At 40.8% G+C, this 22109-nt stretch overlaps 2 protein-coding genes across 3 annotated transcripts in view; one reads left to right on the top strand and one right to left on the bottom strand.

The window, feature by feature from the left end:
* The window catches only part of LOC138965666 (clotting factor C-like), a 30833-nt gene extending 21068 nt beyond the window's left edge, over positions 1 to 9765 (top strand). The window contains exons 7-10 of the mRNA XM_070337840.1: positions 3990 to 4076; positions 5102 to 5393; positions 7373 to 7480; positions 7847 to 9765. Of these exons, the coding sequence (XP_070193941.1) occupies positions 3990 to 4076; positions 5102 to 5393; positions 7373 to 7480; positions 7847 to 8097 (738 nt within the window). The 3' untranslated portion in view covers positions 8098 to 9765. The remainder of the gene's footprint in view (positions 1 to 3989; positions 4077 to 5101; positions 5394 to 7372; positions 7481 to 7846) is intronic.
* LOC138965239 (uncharacterized) overlaps positions 1 to 22109 on the bottom strand; it is an 81460-nt gene that overhangs the window by 54570 nt on the left and 4781 nt on the right. For both annotated transcript variants that reach the window (XM_070337367.1, XM_070337369.1), the window contains exon 2: positions 20056 to 20172. The gene's annotated coding sequence lies outside the window, so the exon portion shown is untranslated. The remainder of the gene's footprint in view (positions 1 to 20055; positions 20173 to 22109) is intronic.

The following is a 22109-nucleotide window of genomic DNA, read 5'->3' as shown; positions in this document are numbered from 1 at the left end:
AAGCAAAATGGTGCCATCTGGTGCCATTTGAACTTAGAAATGGTCATAGAATCAGCATAGAAAAATCTTTTTTTCTTCTTTTTTTTTGGGGGGGGAGGGGGCACGTGCCCCCTGTGCCCCCCCCCCCTCGTCCGCCCCTGTTTCAACAGCACCTCTAGCCATTTTTGCAACTTGAACCACCAGTTGCTGTTTGTGTGTGCAAGTGATCTGAAGCTTTTTGTTTAAATGTGTATTTATATAGCCTTGCAGTCAGTGCTGTGAAGCTTTGTGTCAGATGTATAATTATAAATGTATGTTTTAGGTGAGAGTGTTTAAGAATAGTCTTCATAGTATTGGTATCTACGAACTGTAGTTTAGTGTGTGTGTGTGTGTGTGTGTGTGTGTGTGTGTGTGTGTGTGTGTGTGTGTGTGTGTGTGTGTGTGTGTGCGTGTGACTGTGTGTGTGTGCACGCTGTTGCAATGGTACATCGCCGTGAGCTCTGATGAGAAGGGGCGATTAATAAGTGTTCAATATTATTATTATTTAAGTTATTGAGACATCCCAGTGCACTAAGGGATTTATAGAGCAAATCGAGAAAATTCATTATTGAACGAAGCGCATAGCGCTGAGTTCAATAATTATTTGCGAGATTTGCTCCATAAATCCCTTAGTGCACTGGGATTGTTTCAATAACGATATTGTCGGTACCGCCAGAGAAAAAAGAAGATACAACACGCACATTTTGCTACGCGCATTTTAATAGGCATAACTGTGTGGTCAGGTCGTGGAAGATCTACATTTGTGTGGGCTGTCTCAAGTGTGTCGTGCTTTCGTCACACGCAAACTCTTGTTTTAATTTATGTTGGTAAATTCCAGTGTATCGTTAAGCTAAACAGTGATGATCTTTCAGAGAGACCTCATTTGAACTCGGAGAAAGGACTGTGTTCTTAGTTATTTGCGATTCGAAACCTCTAGTCAAGTTTCGACGGATTGACTGTGCATGCAGAGTGACTCCCCTTGAATTGGCTAACCCCCAAGGTCGACGGTTAGCACATTTTCAAAATAAATGTGGCATGTTTCTCGTGTGGTATCTTCACTCATCGGGGAGTCTGGAACAAAATATGAACGGTAAGAATGCTTTGAACCCTACACGTATTATATCCCCATCGTTTTATTATTCACATTTGCCCAACATGTTAATTTGCTGAGCGGGGTTTATGTCGTCTGCTAGGCTATGGCAATCGAACCACAGCCTCATTTCAAAAACAAAAATTGCTCGTCACGTTGCACTGAGTCTGCACGCATGGGGCAGGCTGGTAATAAGTCTTATATATGGTAAGAACGTTCTAAACACAACACGTTTTCGATTCCGATTGTTCTTGCCTTGAAATAATAATTCGGAAACCATTCATTTACTGAACAGATGCAGTCGTATTTCAGTGTAGTCTGCTACGTATATATATTCCAAATGCTTATCTAGCTGGTACGTTATCGGAATAACACTTGTGTTTTCTGTTAGCTGCTGGGAATTGTAGATACATTATTTACTAACTCATCATTTGGTAATGTGGATAATAAGCTAAATGCCACTAACACGGCATAATTATGAGAAGAATCTTTGCAAGTCGAAACTGAAAATTTAGACACTGCGGGTTCTATTTTTAGATCAGTGGCAACTGTGGCACAGGCACATGCAATCTGTCAGAAAAACCCCTACTTCTGCTTTAATTGAGAAGCAGGACATTTATGGTCATTGGTATTGTGGAGAATATAAGCTACATGTCATTAATTAATTCTGAGGATGAGGCAAAGGGCGGAAGAATACGCTTTGTGGAAAAGTTAGCGCACTCCAAGAGTGCGCTAACAGTTTTAGCGCATCGCCATTAACCAATCAACTGGTTCACATCAGTCATGTGACACCAGTACTTACTGACAATTATTATTATTATTTAAGAGTCAAGGGACAACATCCATTGATAGTAACATTTTCGTTTCATGTCTTTGTGTTCTCTTTTGTGAGGAAAAATTGTGTACTACCTAAGTGACCATTTCAAAATATTTTCTGCCGAATGTGCCCTTACGAAGTCCCAGAGACTTTCGCCATTCTGTGTTGCAGATATGCTTTTTAATCCCCCAAAGTGCGAATAAGATTATTGCCTTCTGGCAGAAAGCTTGTCCGCGACAGTGTCCCGATTCAGTTCATCGTTTTATTTCATTTAGTTCTTCTTCTCGTTCGCTCCTTTTAGACTTCTACTCCTCTGGCACGCACGAATGTCGCCGTCTTCTTTAGGGCCACCAGGTTGCCGAACAGCGTCTCCTTCAGTGGGGTTTCATCCCGCCAAGCTGAGGGTCTTTTTACATTTAGTCTTTCTTTCTTTTCTTTATTGAGTGTTTAACGTCGTTTTCAACCGTTCAAGGTTATATCGCGACGGGGAAAGGGGGGAGATGGGATAGAGCCACTTGTTAATTGTTTCTTGTTCACAAAAACACTAATAAAAAAATTGCTCCAGGGGCTTGCAACGTAGTACAATATATGACCTTACTGGGAGAATGCAAGTTTCCAGTACAAAGGATTTAACATTTCTTACATACTGCTGGACTAAAATCTTTACAAACATTGACTATATTCTATACAAGAAACACTTAACAAGGGTAAAAGGAGAAACAGAATCCGTTAGTCGCCTCTTACGACATGCTGGGGAGCATCGGGTAAATTCTTCCCCCTAACCCGCGTTTTTTTAAAATATTTAGTCAAGTTTTGACTAAATGTTTTAACATAGAGGAATCGAGACGAGGGTCGTGGTGTATGTGTGTGTGTGTGTGTGTGTGTGTGTGTGTGTGTGTGTGTGTGTGTATGTGTGTGTGTGTGTGTGTGTGTGTGTATAGAGCGATTCAGAGAAAACTACTGGACCGATGAAACTTTGCATGAGAGTTCCTGGGAATGATATCCCCAGTTGTTTTTTTGTTTTTTCAATAAATGTCTTTGATGACGTCATATCTGGCTTTTTGTAAAAGTTGAGGCGGCACTGTTACAACCTCATTTTTGTAATGAAATTGATTGAAACTTTAGCCAAGTAATCTTCGACGAAGGCCGGACTTTGGTATTGCATTTCAGCATGAAGGCTTAGAAATTAATTAATGAGTTTGATGATTAAAAATCTGAAAATTGTAATTAAAATTGTTTTTTTTATAAAACGATCCAAAAACAATTTCATCTGCTATTTCATCATTTTCTCATTTCAAAAACAAATATGTATGTTATATTTGGATAAAAAACAAGCTCTGAAAATTAAAAATATGAACATTTTGATTACAATTAAATTTCCGAAATCGATTTAAAAACAATTTTATCTGATTCCTTGTCGGTTCCTGATTCCAAAAACTTATAGATATGGTATATTTGAATTAAAAACAACCTCAGAAAGTTAAAAAGAACAGAGATACAGAAAAGTGTGCTGTCCTGCTCAGCGTAACCACTACCGAGTTATTCTGGCTGGTCAATTTCACTGCCTTTGCCACGAGCGATGGACTGACGATGTTACGAGTATACGGTCTTGGTGAAAAAAATGCAGTACGTTCAGTGTCAGTCTGTGAGTACGACAGCTTGACTAAATGTTGTATTTTCGCCTTTCGCGACTTGTTTCCTCCTGCTGCGGACATTCTTGCAGATGAAATTGTTTTGATTATGGAATTCAAATCTCTGATCCAGCAAATGCATGCATGTTTCATTGCTGGAAGGAGCTTACAAGTAGAGCGAAGCACCCATGGAGAACGGACCCTCCCAAAAATCTACCCACACTCACACATAAAGATCTGAATAAATGAGCTACTTCTAAGGTATTCCTCGTGTGAAGTACCATCTTTGCTACCCTCGAACCAAACTGTGCATAGGTCTTGGTGCGATTTTAGAACGCTTCTGGTGAAAAATCAAATGTATTTGTTTTGTTGTTATTTTGTTTGAATGTGCTGTTTTGTTTAGTTTTGAATTGAATATTATTTATGTGTGCAGCTGGTGAACAAAAAGCAACTGAGACTGGTGTACGGCATGTCACTGACACACATGACAAACAGCGCCATACGCGACGATGAGTTGAAGGTCATAGTCCCAACTGCTCGGTTGTTGTAGTGTGCCTTTGTTTCTTTTTTTGCTATGCTGTTGTTGTTGCATCAGAAAAAAAACAAGAATGGTAAGATACTGGAACGTTTTAATTTTAACAAATCAACACATTCACGGACCGCAACACGGTGGCCTAGTGGTAAGGCGTCCGCCCAGTGAGCGGGAGGTCGTGGGTTCGAACCCCGGCCGGGTCATACCTAAGACTTTAATTAAAATTGGCAATCTAGTGGCTGCTCCGCCTGGCGTCTGGCATTACGGGGGTTAGTGCTAGGACTGGTTGGTCCGGTGTCAGAATAATGTGACTGGGTGAGACATGAAGCCTGTGCTGCGACTTCTGTCTTGTGTGTGGCGCACGTTAAATGTGAAAAGCAGCACCGCCCTGATATCACCCTTCGTGGTGGACTGGGCGTAAAGCAAACAAACAAACAGACACATTCACGAGTACATCAACCCAATGGTCTTTACAGTGGACCCACAGACAAATAAATGAAGTGAAAACCTGTGTCGATTGTGTTAATCAGGCCTCTGGCAAGATGGTCTGAGCCATACAGAATGTTGTTTCTGTTTTTGGATTATTGTTGTTGCTGCTAGTTTTGTTTGGGGTAGTTGTTGAACTAAGAACATTATTTTTGTTTGGGTTACCAATTGATTTCATATCTGCCACTGTCAAATGAAAATTGCTTCACTACTCCGCAGTTCTTGTGATATGAAATGGTATTATATGGCAACATTTGATTGTAATGAAATATAAAGAATGATGATCTTATTTGTATTGACATGTATTTGTAAGATTAGTGGTAATTGGTGAGCTTTTAATAAATGAGAACCTCTGTGTTTTATGTATTTGTCTTATTAATTGTCCTAATATTTCTAATAATATGTGCGTTCTGTGATCGTATGCAGGCAGGTTGAGTGCGTCAAAGAAAATTATTCCATTTGTGAATGGACAATAAAGTTATGTTATTATTATTGTTATTGTTACTGCACTTCCATCTTCGACATAGGATCAGTTCGGCGTGTCGAGCATCATTCTCCATCGTCAGTTCAACAAGGATACGCTGGACCACAACATCGCACTCATTGAACTCGAAACACCAATGGAGTTCAACCACCGTGTGGGCGTGGTCTGTCTGCCTGCCACTCAGGACTGCAGCAATCAGCGATTGGTTGAAGGCACGAAGGGCGTGGTCACTGGCTGGGGGGCGCCGGACTCCCACAGCCCGTCAGACAGACTGCGGGAACTGACGCTGTATGTGGCCAACACCACAGAGTGCGAGAAACACTTCAAAGATCGAGGTCAGTGTTCAAAGCCGAACATCCGTTTTCAGCGTTGGCAGTCTTTCCTGTGTAAACGATTGGGCTCACCTTCTCAGACCTGGCCTGGCGTTTTCGTGGGATATGGCCATCCCTCCACTTAGACACATACCACAACTCAGCTTTCATGGCAAGGAGTGTGTCTTTTACCTGAAGCGCACGCTGTGCAAATATCATTTATCATCCTTGAAACTGTTGAAATATTGTTGTTTTGATTTGTTTAGACGTCAATAGTCAGACATATGAGTCTTAAGCTGGGCATATCACCATGCACTTATTTATAAACAAAGAGAGCCTCTAGATGAGTTTAAAAGGGAGGGGGGGGGGGGGGTAAGATGTTAGTGAGAGAGTGACATACCGATCAAATCTAAACACACAATATTTTCTCCAACGATCCGCCTCAGATTGTCCTGAGAGTTTCACAGCCGTTTCCCTCCAGTGGAAAGCAAGCCGTTACTAGAATCACGCTATCCAGTAGTGTATGAGCTGAGGTGTTGAAAAGCACCCGCAAGGTCTTGGACGTGCCATTGCGTTGATATTGTGAAGGGACATGGATACCGTCTCTGAGTCTGCAGATAAAGTTGACTCGTGTCTGTCTCAGCCTGGATTCGAACGTGTGACCCGATGACCGCAAGTTCAGTGCTCTACCAACTGAGCTACCATGCAGATCCCATCGATTTTGGAGCGGTCATTTGATACAATTGTACAATTGAATGTGCGTTTTAAATACAGATCAGTGAATTTTGCTTCGCCTTCTTCAGCGTAGAAACGGCAGAAACCGTACCCAAAAGAGTGCCGCGGACAAACAATCTTTAGATACGACATCGCTTCGAAAACAACAAGACGTCTCTTTTTTTGAGCCTATATTTCCAAGTGAAATCTCTGACGTGAAAAACCAAACGAAGTTCGAAAAGACGTAATAACGTGAATAATGGCGTCATGTTAGAATTCTGCCACTTCTTCTGCATGTCTTCCCAGGATGTGACAACACATTTTGAGAACGCAGTTTGTCTCGGTAACTTTAACTCACCAGCAGTATAAAATCAGTCATTATGACACCGCCAGGCTGTGCATGTACCGGTATCGTATGTCATTAAAGGATTGCAAGTTTACCCCCGAACTACATCCTATATGTTGTGGCTCTTGTGTATCGGTATCGTATGTCATTAAAGGATTGCAAATTTACCCCCGAACTACATCCTATATGTTGTGTCTCATATGTATCGGTATCGTATGTCATTAAAGGATTGCAAGTTTACCCCCGAACTACGTCCTATACGTTGTGTCTCGTGTGTATCGGTATCGTATGTCATTAAATGATTGTAAGTTGACCCCCTAACTACGTCCTATGCGTTGTGTCTCGTGTGTATCGGTATCGTATGTCATTAAAGGATTGCAAGTTGACCCCCTAACTACGTCCTATACGTTGTGTCTCGTGTGTATCGGTATCGTATGTCATTAAAGGATTGTAAGTTGACCCCCTAACTACGTCCTATACGTTGTGTCTCGTGTGTATCGGTATCGTATGTCATTAAAGGATTGTAAGTTGACCCCCTAACTACGTCCTATACGTTGTGTCTCGTGTGTATCGGTATCGTATGTCTATAAAGGATTGCAAGTTGACCCCCTAACTACGTCCTATACGTTGTGTCTCGTGTGTATCGGTATCGTATGTCATTAAAGGATTGCAAGTTGACCCCCTAACTACGTCCTATACGTTGTCTCTCGTGTGTATCGGTATCGTATGTCATTAAAGGATTGTAAGTTGACCCCCTAACTACGTCCTATACGTTGTGTCTCGTGTGTATCGGTATCGTATGTCATTAAAGGATTGTAAGTTGACCCCCTAACTACGTCCTATACGTTGTGTCCCGTGTGTATCGGTATCGTATGTCTATAAAGGATTGCAAGTTGACCCCCTAACTACGTCCTATACGTTGTGTCTCGTGTGTGTCGCGCAGGCTACAACACGGCAGCGTTGACGGAGAACATGTTCTGTGCCGAGAGCAACTCTACCACGGAGGACACCACTGACGGCGACTCAGGCGGACCTTTCGTTGTCCAAGGAGGTATTATGTTTTCTTTACTTGCCTGTGACTCCTTGCAATGATGATGATGGTTTTTGTTGACCTTGTCTGTGGTGATAAAGATGGTAATGGTGATTTGATCACATTGATGATGGCGATGAAGAATGGTGGTTGAAGTGCAAAAAGATGATGATGATGGTAATGATGATGTTGTTGATGATGACAACGACGACGATGATGATGATGATGATGATGATGATGATGATGATGATGATGATGGTGATGCTAGTGGTGGTAGTGATGATTTGATCGCATTGATGATAGCGATGAAGGATGGTGGTTGAAGTGAAAACTGATAACGACGACGACGACGACGATGATGCTGATGATGACGATGTTTACCTGCAGGCTTCGCAGACTGGGTCCTGGAAGGCATCGTGAGTTGGGGCGTGCTCAAGAACGACGTGGACACCGACATCCACATCCACAGCCGCAAGCACACCGAGCACACCAAGCACATCAGCCTGGACGGAGACCCGTTCCTCGTGGCCCCCAACTGTCCGGGTAGAGTCTGCTACAGTGGGTACACCCGGGTAGCCAAGTACCTGGACTGGATTCAGGAGAAGACGGGTAGATCCACTGGTAAAAGATGTGCATAGAAAAAGGACATGCACAGTCATTTTTGTATTACAAAACCAACTGATACTGGCTTTGTACTACTGTATGTTCGTGTGGAAGAGAGCCTTGAACTTGTCTCCCTCTTGCATGTGCTCAGAGAATCAAAAGAGATTTTTTTCATGTTATTTCATTGCATGTTTTATTATCCTGTGGCGGAAGAGCCATGATTGGAAACAGTTTAATGTTTATAAGATGTAATCTTTGAAGGTTCGGGACTGCCATAGCATCCAAGAATGTTATGCTATCGCTGGCTCCAGCCTTAGTAAGAAACATAAGCAAGATCGAAAGTAAGCAAGGGAAGTAATCCCACTTTCAGTTTCCATGTCGGCGGCCATTTGCTTGGTTCTGACATGATTTACCGGCATAAGTTCTCAAACATTAATAAAACTTGTCAAAGATCAAGTTAAATGATGGGAATATGGATAACAGTTGTTTTATGTGTGTGGTTGAGTAATCGAAAGATAATCTTTCAGTTGGTAACGTAACAGAAAACAGATAATCGCTCGTCGTGTTGGAAACAACGTTCGCTGGATAGAATTAGTCGGCCGATTGGAATGGCGGGGAATTGTAAAATTTAAGGAAATAAATATTATTTTGATGAAAATAATACAATATGTGGAATAAATATGTTGGATTATTGGTAAATTGATGTTTGCTGTACTCAGTAGATTAGAAGATAAGGGGAAAGGGGCGGACAATATTATTAGCGGAATGTTATATCAGTAGTTCGGTTGTAGTCGATTCGCTCTCACCCAATCTGTGTCAGGTCCTTGTTTTGTCTAGGTTACCACGCAAACTGGTATAAAAGGCTGGGAAAGATTAATTCGAGAAGAGGTTTCGCATTATTCCACGGGATAGCATAGGGAAAACACAGAGTAAAAGAACTGAGAGTCTTGTTTCATTTCGTACAGTTAGGGCAGAATAGGTGTAGTTAGATTCAAAGGACAACCTCGCTTGCTACTGGTTAGTTTACATCAAGCGCCAGTAGAGGTTCAAAAGTTATATAGGTGGAAATTTCGTAGATAGTCAGAAAATAAAACACCCGGACTGATAGAGTGTCAGGTGACGCTTGATTGGACGGTCCTAAAATAGCTAGCTAGGCGAGGATTTAAAACTAGGTGACCTGCGTGATGCAGATAGAGCCTTCGGGTTTCTGGTCTGGTCATGTACGGTACAGGTAAATAGGGGAATTACGATTTAGGAATAAGGGTCAAACTTGGAAGAGAATAGTTGGTTCGCTGACTGGTTCTTTCCATTGAACTAAAAACAGTAAAGGTCTTAGACCACCCTTAAAATATTCCCATTGGGAAGAACTGTTCTTCCAGATAGAGGTCCCAGAAATAAAATAGGTTTTAGGGGTTGTTTCTTGTAGTTAGTTAGTCAGTGGTTAAAAGATCCTGTAGGGGATAACAAGTAGCTAGCTAGATATGTGAAGTCTCGATTTAGAATAGGATCATTTGGGGTTGGGAGGTTAGGTGGCTACATTGTTTTTGAATGGCATCCACTTTTGATATATGCCTTTTAAAGGCATCCCGGGATTTTTCTACTGCTTTTGTAATTGAATTTGATAACATTGTATTACATGTACCTGCTTGAATTGTATTGTTACACGCTTTTCTAGCTATGTGTTTAATAAACAAGTTTCTAGAAAAGGAAATCCTCGAGTGGACTCCGTTTGTGATCTGAGTGATTTTGATTGTTCTGTGAGTCGTCGTTTCTTCTCGCAAATATAGCCTTTTTAGAAAGATAAGCCAAACCGGTGAGTTTAGGTGAAGGAGGGTATTAATTTTAGGCAATAGACGGATTTAGGGGTGCATACATTAGGAGTTAAAAAAAACAACACAACGCGAGGTAAGGCTATATAGACATCAGGTAAAAGACATAATAAGTGCATGCACTAATCATCATATCCGTAAAGCTGAACAGAAGAGTAGACATCCTATTTTCCAGCATTAAAGATGTAACCTGCTCGTACCTACAACCTTCACGGTTTTCCGCCGGGTCAATACATTTACAAGCATCATAATAGGAAAACTGCTTCAATCCCATAGCTGGTAAATCGACGATTTTCGGAAATAACTTCGTTGGGTTTGTTTAGGTTGTGAAAGAGCAAATAACCTTGCTTTTCCTCGGACAAATACATTCACACGTGCTCCTGTCCACGTGTTTCCGACACACCCCTCGCTAGTGATTGGCACCTCCAATATTTGTCCAGAATTATTGTCGGAATTCGTCTATTAGGGAGAGTCACATGTAGATGCGCTGCAAACTTTTGTGTCTGCAAGCGGAACCACCAAAGTGATATGATTCATGTTGAACGTTTCAAAAGGATCGGAGATTTCCACTGCAGCACTCATTTCACTCATTTTACGCTGATCCTATAAACCCGTACATGAGCGTCCTGTGTTGTTTTATGGACATAGGATGACCTCCCAAGGTCCGGGCCCGAAGCCGCGTCTTAGGCACAGTGGTCTTAAGGCACAAGTCTTAGGGCACAAGTCTTAGGGCACACGTCTTAGGGCACACGTCTTAGGGCACACGTCTTAGGGCACAAGTCTTAGGGCACAAGTCTTAGGGCACACGTCTTAGGGCACACGTCTTAGGGCACACGTCTTAGGGCACACGTCTTAGGGCACAAGTCTTAGGGCACACGTCTTAGGGCACACGTCTTAGGGCACAAGTCTTAGGGCACAAGTCTTAGGGCACACGTCTTAGGGCACACGTCTTAGGGCACACGTCTTAGGGCACACGTCTTAGGGCACAGTGGTCTTAGGGCACAGTGGTCTTAGGCACAATGGTCTTAGGGTACAGTGGTCTTAGGGCACACGTCTTAGGGCACAAGTCTTTGGGCACAGTGGTCTTAGGGCACAGTGGTCTTAGGGTACAGAAACAGTTCTGCTCACTGTCTCATATCTGCCCAGGCTTTCACGTGAGATAAGACCTTCCCACTAGTTTAAACAACACGTTATTCACACACACACACACACACACACACACACGCACGCACGAACGCTCGCACGCACGCACGCACGCACACACACGCACATACACACAAACACACACAAACACACTCAAATGGACACGGCTTTAATAATTCAATCACTCTCACAAAGATTACTCACACCAAAACAAACCGTGTTAAATTATTTTGAAGAATGAATAGAGAGCGTTTCACGATGTTCAATTTTGTCTTGGAAAAAAAAATCATGGTTGTCATTGGCCTAATAATTGTCCCTAAGCAGAACAATGGTTATTGCGCGTGAGAGAGCGAGAAATAAAAAGACCAAACAATACTGTACTTACGTGTTTGACGAAGACGAAACGAATTATTATACAACATCACGACGTTTCGACCACTGTAGGGTCTTCCTCAGGCACTCCAGGATAACAAAGAAGTAAACAAACAAAGGGAAGGAACTCGAGAAGCCAACTCAATTGGCGTTTCATTTTCTTTGTTGTCAACCGCGAACAAAGAATCACAGTGCAAGACATGTTTGGGATTCCAACAACTTTGATCAAACAAGAACTTATCCAATATTAAATCACAGTCGCAAGCTTTGAAACGTATCTTTAAAGCATACCGACACACTCCCTCGCACACTATAACTATGAATGGTTATAGTAAAATCAATATCATTACATGCACAATACTTTAACAAGTCGCGTAAGGCAAAATTACTACATTTAGTCAAGCTGTGGAACTCACAAAATGAAACTGAACGCACTGCATTTTTTCACAATGACCGTAGTCCGCCGCTCTTGCAAAAGGCAGTGAAATTAACGAGCCTGTTTAGCGCGGTAGTGGTCGCGCTGTGCATGTGCTGCATAGCACGCTTTTCTGTACCTCTCTTCGTTTTAACTTTCTGAGCGTGTTTTTAATCCAAACATATCATATCTATATGTTTTTGAAATCAGGAACCGACAAGGAATAAGACGAAATTGTGTTTAAATCGATTTCGTAAATTTTATTTTAATCATAATTTTTAATATTTTTAATTTTCAGAGCTTGTTTCTAATCCGAATATGACATATTTACATGTTTTTGGAATTAGAAAATGATGAAGAATAAGATGAACGTAATTTTAGATCATTTTATAAAAAAAAAAAATTATTACAATTTTCAGATTTTTAATGACCAAAGTCATCAATTAATTTTTAAGCCACCAAGCTGAAATGCAATACCAAAGTCCGACCTTCGTCGAAGATTGCTTGGCCAAAGTGTCAATCAATTTCATTAAACAAAATTAGGGTGTGACAGTGCCGCCTAAACTTTTACAAAAATCCGGATATGACGTCATCAAAGACATCTATCGAAAAAATGAAAAAAACGTCTGGGAATATCATACCCAGGAACTCTCATGAAAAATGTCATAAAGATCGGTCCAGTAGTTTACTCTGAATCGCTCTACACACACACACGCACAGACAGACAGACAGACAAACACACACACACACCCACACAGACACACACACACACACACACACACACACACACACACACACCACGACCCTCGTCTCGATTCCCCCTCTATGTTAAAACATTTAGTCAAAACTTGACTAGGCCCTAAATGTAAATAAAAAAAAGACACAACAAGATTTGCGCATATGTTCCGAATTTTTCACAAATATCGTATTTAATCAATAACATCAAGTAGCAGGGCTCCCCACGAACGCCTCTCCTAGAGGGTCCCGGGACCCCCACTTTCAATTTTTAGAGGGTCCATGGACTCCCATTGCAGAATTTTAGAGGGTTCCAAGAGTCCAAAAGCTGAAAAGTCCCGGTGTACTTTAAAACATTGTGGTCCCGCGTAGTGTGCTGTGTACAATAGCTGACGATTGCAGTCGGAAAAGAATCTACAAACACGACCTCTTTTCTGCACGATAAAGGAAAGTTAATTAGTGCGCCCCATGACCCGCTCTTTAAAAGTTTAGTGCGTCCCGGGATCCCCTCCATACATTTCCAGTACGTGTTTTCGGCTTCTAGTGCGTATTTGACGCAGGGACGCGCACTTTGGGGAGCCCTGAGTAGTTTTCTCGTTTATGTTTTTTATATTTAGTCAAGTTTTGACTAAATATTTTAACATCGAGGGGAATCGAAACGAGGGTCGTGGTGTATGTGCGTGTGTGCGTGTGTGCGTGTGTGTGTGTAGAGCGATTCAGACTAAACTACTGGACCGATCTTTATGAAATTTGACATGAGAGTTCCTGGGTATGAAATCCCCATATTTTTTTTTCATTTTTTTGATAAATGTCTTTGATGACGTCATATCCGGCTTTTCGTGAAAGTTGAGGCGGCACTGTCACGCCCTCATTTTTCAACCAAATTGGTTGAAATTTTGGTCAAGTAATCTTCGACGAAGCCCGGACTTCGGTATTGCATTTCAGCTTGGTGGCTTAAAAATTAATTAATGACTTTGGTCATTAAAAATCTGAAAATTGTAAAAAAAAATAAAAATTTATAAAACGATCCAAATTTACGTTTATCTTATTTTCCATCATTTGCTGATTCCAAAAACATATAAATATGTTATATTCGGATTAAAAACAAGCTCTGAAAATTAAATATATAAAAATTATTATCAAAATTAAATTGTCCAAATCAATTTAAAAACACTTTCATCTTATTCCTTGTCGGTTCCTGATTCCAAAAACATATAGATATGATATGTTTGGATTAAAAACACGCTCAGAAAGTTAAAACAAAGAGAGGTACAGAAAAGCGTGCTATCCTTCTTAGCGCAACTACTACCCCGCTCTTCTTGTCAATTTCACTGCCTATGCCGTGAGCGGTGGACTACGAGTATACGGTCTTGCTGCGTTGCATTGCGTTCAGTTTCATTCTGTGAGCTCGACAGCTACTTGACTAAATATTGTATTTTCGCCTTACGCGACTTGTTTTTTTTTGTAATCACCATTATTCGATTTTCGGACGAGAGTTTTGAGAGAACATTGAAGTTACTTTCTAGTGAACTTTTATGCATTTCCCAGAAAATGTAACACGCAATCATTAATTTCGTTTACCGAAATATCATCAACAGCAGTCTTATAAATAATCTCAACGCCTATTCCCTCTGCAGTCTTACAAAATAAATCGTCCTTATCAACACACACACATATACACACGCACACGCACACACACATACACACACACACACACACACACACACACACACACACACACACACACACAAACACACACAAAAACACACACACAAGCACACACACACACACGCACACACACACGCACACACACACATGTACACCCACACACCCACACACACACACACATACAAACACACATCCACACACACACACACAAACACACACGGTCACACGTAGTCACTAACACAAACACACACACACACACACACAAACACGTACTCACAAACGAACGCAAGCACAATACGCATACACATTATGATTCGCTAATATAAAGACTTGTTTGAGTACGGATCCTAGTAGTCAAACCATGTACAATTGAATACAGTTTTGTTTAAACCCTATTTTTTAAATATTTCCAAACACAAATCACAAATAATAAAACATGAAAAGATAATAAAACAACGATTCAATTTCATACTGGACAAAGCATACATTTTACAAGACGGTTTGCCTAAAGAAATCAACAACACAAAATAACCTTACCTACCGTACATTTTTGCAAAGTTTGAAACTTGCTCTTTTTAGAAAATATATGAAACATTTGAAAGACCATACCTTTTGTTGTCTTCACATCCAGACAAACTACCTCTTTTAAACAAAACAAAACAAAACAAAACAATTTCTATGTCATGGGTTCATTATACACAATGTCATGATCGACACTTTCATTGTCCGAATCATCACCCAAATTATCGTCCATTGGCACAAACTCGTCACCAGAATCTACAGTATCATCTCCACTATCATCATCATTAAGGTCAAGATCAGAACCGTCCTGAATAACAAGTTCTTTTCAAGTTAATACGTCTTGTAGCAGAACGATCCGCCATCTTGGAAAAGTAAAAACACGTGGGTCGCACACCGTCAACAAAATCAAATTATTCCCAACAATTGAAGGAAAGGAACTGTTTACAGTGAATAGTTCCACTGTAGATAGGCAAAAGTAATTTTGTGGGGTTGGTTCCCTTGGTCAGCGGGTCTGTTCACACCGTTAAAAATTCGTGATATCCGTCGGATCGTAACTTCCAATGTGTCGGCAACGCAAAGCACAGCTGCCGGACTTCCAATTCCGACACAACGCGAATGAGTATTTCAACACTAGTGTGCACAAAATTCCAGAGGCGCACATTCATTATTATTTACAATGCTTTCTATTGATAATTTATCATGTTGTAAATTATTGGAATTTTTTTAAAAATCAGGCAAACATATTTCAAATACGATATTACACTCATGACTACGATATACAATGTCTCTAACTATATCTGACATTCAGATAATCAACAATTCATACATTATTTATGTCAAAGGAGGGTGTCCCTTCTTAATCTACGAAAGGACTGGTACTCACATAAGCTGAGCCTCCATGAGATACATATATATAACAAACACACTGTCTACCCCACCCCCCCCCCCCTCCCCGAATCATTTTATCTTCAGGGGAAAACATCTTCAAAAGTACCTTTATCACAAAGGGACATATTTACAAAATGATATGTTGTACAGTTTTTCCAAGGTACGAATCTGAACTAATTCTTGTCATAGAAATAATGAAATTAGGATATTTTGTTTTGGACAACAAGCCAAACACCAGAGACATGAATCATATCTTTATCATCGCTCGCATCAACTTTGAACGATAGCATGTGCTCATGTAATTAAATGATATACACATATCACCATTATCCACAGAAACATCAGTATATCACATGACCAATGATACCTGACATAAACAGCCATCATTAGTACATTTGCCAGGTCCTTTGGTAGCTAAAACTTGACATACATTTTCATCTTCAACAGTAATAAAACCAGCTGGACAAATCCGCGGTAGTGTATATGATTTAGGGGAATACCCAACAAGTCGCGTAAAGCGAAAATACAACATTTAGTCAAGTAGCTGTCGAACTCACAGAATGAAACTGAACGCAACGCCATTTTTCAGCAAGACCGTATACTCGTAGCGGGGTAGTAGTTGCGCTAAGAAGGATAGCACGCTTTTCTGTACCTCTCTTTGTTTTAACTTTCTGAGCGTGTTTTTAATCCAAACATATCATATCTATATGTTTTTGGAATGAGAAACCGACAAGGAATAAGATGAAAGTGTTTTTAAATTCATTTGGACAATTTAATTTTGATAATAATTTTTATATATTTAATTTTCAGAGCTTGTTTTTAATCCGAATATAACATATTTATATGTTTTTGGAATCAGCAAATGATGGAGAATAAGATAAACGTAAATTTGGATCGTTTTATAAATTTTTTTTTTTTTTTACAATTTTCAGATTTTTAATGACCAAAGTCATTAATTAATTTTTAAGCCACCAAGCTGAAATGCAATACCGAAGTCCGGGCTTCGTCGAAGATTACTTGACCAAAATTTCAACCAATTTGGTTGAAAAATGAGGGCGTGACAGTGCCGCCTCAACTTTCACGAAAAGCCGGATATGACGTCATCAAAGATATTTATCCAAAAAATGAAAAAAACGTTCGGGGATTTCATACCCAGGAACTCTCATGTCAAATTTCATAAAGATCGGTCCAGTAGTTTAGTCTGAATCGCTCTACACACACACACACACACAGACACACAGACACACGCACATACACCACGACCCTCGTTTCGATTCCCCCTCGATGTTAAAATATTTAGTCAAAACTTGACTAAATATAAAAAGTATGTTTTATTTACGCATATGATCATACATGTACACTATCCACTAACGATGTCAGCAAATGTGCCATCATCCCTCTTCACAAGGCTTGTTCATGTCAATTCTTGCTATTCTGTAAGGTACGTGCCAGGGGAGTGGTTCCGCACAACTATACCATTGTAGAAAAGCCATTTGTCTATAATTAGAATAAGGAACGTGTACCTCCCCTTTATTGTTAGTTTCTTGTATCTTTTCAATAAAGCTTCAATCCCATGTTATTGTTCTCTATCAGCACTCCATCCGTCGCTACCTCACCCACGACGCCTGTGTCAAGCTGGTTGTCTCCCTCATCTTTAGTCGTCTGGACTACTGCAACTCCCTTCTGGCTGGCCTCCCTGCCTCATCCATTCAAGGCCTACAACGAGTCCAGAACGCTGCTGCCAGGCTGACGTTGAGAAAGAAGAAGCGAGACCACACCACCCCCCTACTTCGCTCCTTGCACTGGCTCCCTGTCAACACCCGAATCTCCTACAAACTGTCCACTCTGGTCTACAAGTGTCTCAACGACTCTGCTCCCGAGTACCTTCAATCCTCCCTGGACCTGTACACCCAGCCCTCCGACCGTCCCCTTCGTTCTGCTGCTGACCCTCTCCGCCTCCACATCCCTCGCTCGAAACTCGCATCTGCTGGTCAGCGTGCATTTCCCTCCGCGGGCCCCTCCGTCTGGAACTCCCTGCCGCTTGAGCTTCGCCAGAGCCCCTCTCTTGACGCGTTCAAGAGTAGGTTGAAGACTCAGTTCTTCCTGTAGCTGGCTGCGACTTTCATGTTCGACGTGATGTGTTGTGCCCCAAAAGACATTCTTGTGCTGTGCTCTGTGAGAGGTGTTTTCTTTGTGCTTAATACTATTTTGTTTGGACCTAGCTATTGATGTGTACATTGTTGTTAAACAGTTGTTTGTTGTATGTTTACCAGGGTTTGCTATTGTGTGATATGGTTCGTGTCCGTCTGTAGATGTTAGTTTCTTTGTTAGTCCTGTGTTGACAACTCTTCGACAAGCGCTTAGAACTGTACCCACGGAATACGCGCTATATAAGCTTCATATTGATTAATTGATTGATTGAGGACTGTTATTGGTTGCCAGGTCCTCCGGTTTCATATATCAACTCTCAATGCAGCACACACACACACACACACACACACACACACACACACACACACACACACACACACACACACACACACACACACACACACACACACACACACACACACACACACACACACACACACGCAGATAAACGCTCTCACGGCCTTGATAAGTCATGTTTTTGATCTCACGAAGATGATTACTTCTTCCTAGTCGCTTGTCGACGACATGATTTTGACTGACGCTGATGAGTTTGCAAAGCCAACCCACCTTTACATACTTTGCCACAGCGGGGACATTTTACGGGATCAAAACCTGGCATTATTGCGTTCAGTCCTAACGGATCAATGGTGCAAAGTTTTGATACCCAGAATTGTTCCCTTTCGTCCAAGTATTTTCGGTCAGTAACTTTCTCAATTACAGAAAATCGCATGTTTTTCAAGCCATGGATTCGCCGTTCAAAGTGCACGTCTACCAGCTGCGTGTCTCTAGATCGATGTTCGTTCATTCGTCGCTTGATGCAATTTTTGGTCTTACCTACATACTGCAAGCCACATTTGTCGCAGGAGATCATGTAGATGACGTTCTTAGTCTTGCAATCGAAACAATGACTCCTTAGAAAAGTTGTTCCAGTTTCTTTGCTTTTAAAAGAATTTCCTTGCATAGCTTGTGTGCATGTTTTACACTTACAAGAACCAAAGTAGCCAGTGGGCCTGCTCATCATGTACATTTCCATGTACTGTTTCACGTTTTCAAGCATCTCCTCACTGGGTGCGTTATTGAATGTGGATGTGTTGCTCTGCGGTGCAGCTTCTCCTTGGCTGTGTTCTTGGTCTGTCAGTCTAAGCTTCTCTAATGGTTTTACTAAAGCTTCCTGTCCGACTTTAAACTCTTCTGTCATTGACCCTACAGTATTTAAAGCTTTATCGCGCAAGCCCTTGGCTAGGTCTACCATGTCTTTGAACCTCTGTTTAATTACCATTTCTGCCCTCTCTTTTGTCCATTTCAAATCAGGGGATATATCGGATCCCCCTTTAGCCATTTTTAAGACTAGTCCGATGTTTTGCCGTAAACGTTTTCTTCCGACTCACTGACTTGTTTTGTCAGGGATTTAAGCAAAAAGTATCGAGAGTGCAATGCTTCGATTACAGATTATGTGTTGCTTGAAGAAGGTGAAGAAAACACACAGATAGGGGATTGACAAACAAGACTGAAAAGAGCCATCGGAAGCAGTGTTCACCCCAGTGATCAAGTCTTTTCACAGAGCAGAAGCTTCACATAATGTAATTGTTCTTGTTTCGGGTTAGCTTCGCACGTGAGGCTGTATTATCGCTAAATTTCAATTAATTACATGTATGTTAAGACGTCAGTTGCTCATCATGCAGCTTCCGGTGATGATCAGTAAAAAAAAACCAGAATGCACTGTGAATATGAATATGCATGTTTGTCGGGTAGTTTCAAACAGCGGGACATTTTCTTTCATCTGCAGTAATGTTTGTCCATAAATGTACTAGATTACGTAAACAATGTTTGTGGCACTCAGTGATTGGTTCCACGTTGGCCTCAACTCTACACACAAAAAAGATGGCCAAGTCTTGTATCTTGATTAATGTGATTTGGAGTTCGATTCAAAATAGCCAACTAAATCAGATTAGACATTGATTAAAAAAAACACGCTTACATAACATAAAAACAAAACGTCTCTCCTTGGCCTTGAAAAAGGGCGTGACGTTCAAGTTCTTTCACTTCTGTGGTATGTTTACTGAAGAAATCACAAAGTATTTTGAGAATGAAGTTTGCCTCGGTGACTTTGCCATATCAGCAGTGGAAAATCCCTCGAAGAGTCACCGTAATGAGTATGGAACACCAGGGCTTGGTAGAATGGGTCAGGAGTCATTTAATGGACATAATCAGGTGTGTTTTTTCAGCAACGTCTGCCTGGTCTTTGTTACGTTATGTCAATCCTTGCTTACCAATAACGCGTATCGCCCAGTCAAGGAAATGTCAGAAACTGTTGCTCCTGTAGTTCTGTAAGTGAAATGGTGATCGTTTTTTCCCGATACAGCTTCTCCGAGCTGTCGTATGCACACCTGCAAATGATCAGCAAAGGCAAAGACAATAAGATATCAAAATGATTGTTTGTTGACATTCACAACAATAAAACATGTGTGGCTTAATTATCCTTGATTTTAAACATGATCAACTGGTGTCAGCAGCCACTCATTATTTCTTATAAAGTTAGTATTAAATAATGATATGATATCTGCTCCTAACATCATAATAGTATGGTTACAAGGAAGACATGTCGCATAGGAGTGGCAGTTAAAACTGTTCAAAAATGATACTGATTAAAGGCACAGTAAGCCTCCCGTAAACCATTACAGATACTGTCAGGCTTTTACACACAGTACAAACACCCTTTCATTTAAACACTCACCGCTTGAGAACATCCTAGGTGCCCTCCGTAAAGAGCGAGTTATTTTCAAAGAATTTATTTTTGCGTGGTTTATCTTACCCCTGAGCCATCGTGAACCCGTGTGATCCAGTTTCCCTTTTTGACAATGCAGTCGTCAGTTAGTAATTTGAATGCGACTCGCTGTAAGCTTATCTGCAATAGCACGTTATTATGTACCTCTGACTATGCACGAAACAAACGGCTGTGGTTCACAAGAACTCGAGCGATGGCTTTTGACTGTTCAGAGGGACTGGCTATAGGTATAAACCGTCGTCTGCTACGAGAACCACGACCTTGCGTGACCCTGCCTCCGGGCGTTTCTTTTTTCAAACTTTCAAAACTTCGAATTGTACTGATCTTGTCTTGATGAAAAAAGAATTCTTTCATGATTTAAGAATGTTTGTGTTACAAGCTGTCAATTTATTATTTAGATTTTAAAAGTTAGGTCTAGCGCCAAAACGCACCACGGTCCGATTGTCCACTGAGACAATCCGCAAAATTAATTCTTTGAAAATTGCTCGCTCTTTACGTTGGGTGAGCGTTCAAATGGAAGGGTGTTTGTAATGTGTGTAAAAGCCTGATATTACACACGCATTCCATTTTCCCGATTTCTCAGACTGCGCCGCATCTGTTCCGACACAGATGACTTCAAAGAGAAAGCAACAGAAATGTCTGATTTCTTCCTTCAACGTGATTACCCATCCAGCCTCTTCAAGTTTCAATGGGTTTATTACATTTTGGTGTTCACGACAACGCCAGATTTTGATTGGATTTTGTTGAAGTTATCGCTGCGAAATTGCCTGGAATTTCAGCGCGTTTTGCGACGGTCAAAACATCTTGTTAAACCATGTTACAGCATGTCCGTAACATGCAAAAATGCCAAGTTTTGATGGCATTAAAGCTTTGGTTTAACGCCAAGTAACATCATGTTATCGTAGACTTAACTTGCAAAACTGCTTGTTTTGGTGGTGTTACAGCTTGCTTGTAATGTGATTAACATCATGTTATTGCTGGTTTAACATGCAACACCCCATTTTATGTTGGTGTTAAAGATTGCTCAAATGCCTATTAACTCCATGTTATGTTGGTGTTAAAGCTTGCTCAAATGCCTATTAACACCATGTTAGTTGGTGTTAGGCTTGATTATTAATGTAAAAAAAAAACCACACCATGTTATGGCGTTCACATAATTGTTTTCACCTGGATGGAATTTTGTGGAAAAGAAAGCATGTTGTTTGGGAATTGTGTGCGGGTTTCATGCTTGGATATTGCACTTTGCTGACTTGTCACGGGTCAATTTACATTTAACAATATTAGTTTTAAAATGCATCATTCTTCAAACATTATGTAAACATCTTTAACAATTAACACTTTGGTTGTAAAATTATTGCACTTTATTCAAACAGGACAAAAACAAAAATGCTGATTCACAATGTACAATAGCAAAGGACTATTTTGAGTGGAGACAGTGTTCATCCACACTATAATTGGATAAGCTAAAATAAATTATTTAAATCGGTGAAGGCCACACGAAATGAAAACACACCATCGGTAAATTACTTCCCTTGTGAG

The sequence above is a fragment of the Littorina saxatilis genome, linkage group LG4, assembly GCF_037325665.1.
Source record: "Littorina saxatilis isolate snail1 linkage group LG4, US_GU_Lsax_2.0, whole genome shotgun sequence".
NCBI classification, from domain to species: domain Eukaryota; kingdom Metazoa; phylum Mollusca; class Gastropoda; order Littorinimorpha; family Littorinidae; genus Littorina; species Littorina saxatilis.
Note: the sequence above shows the minus strand (reverse complement) of the source record. Positions and strands in the feature narration are given on the sequence as shown.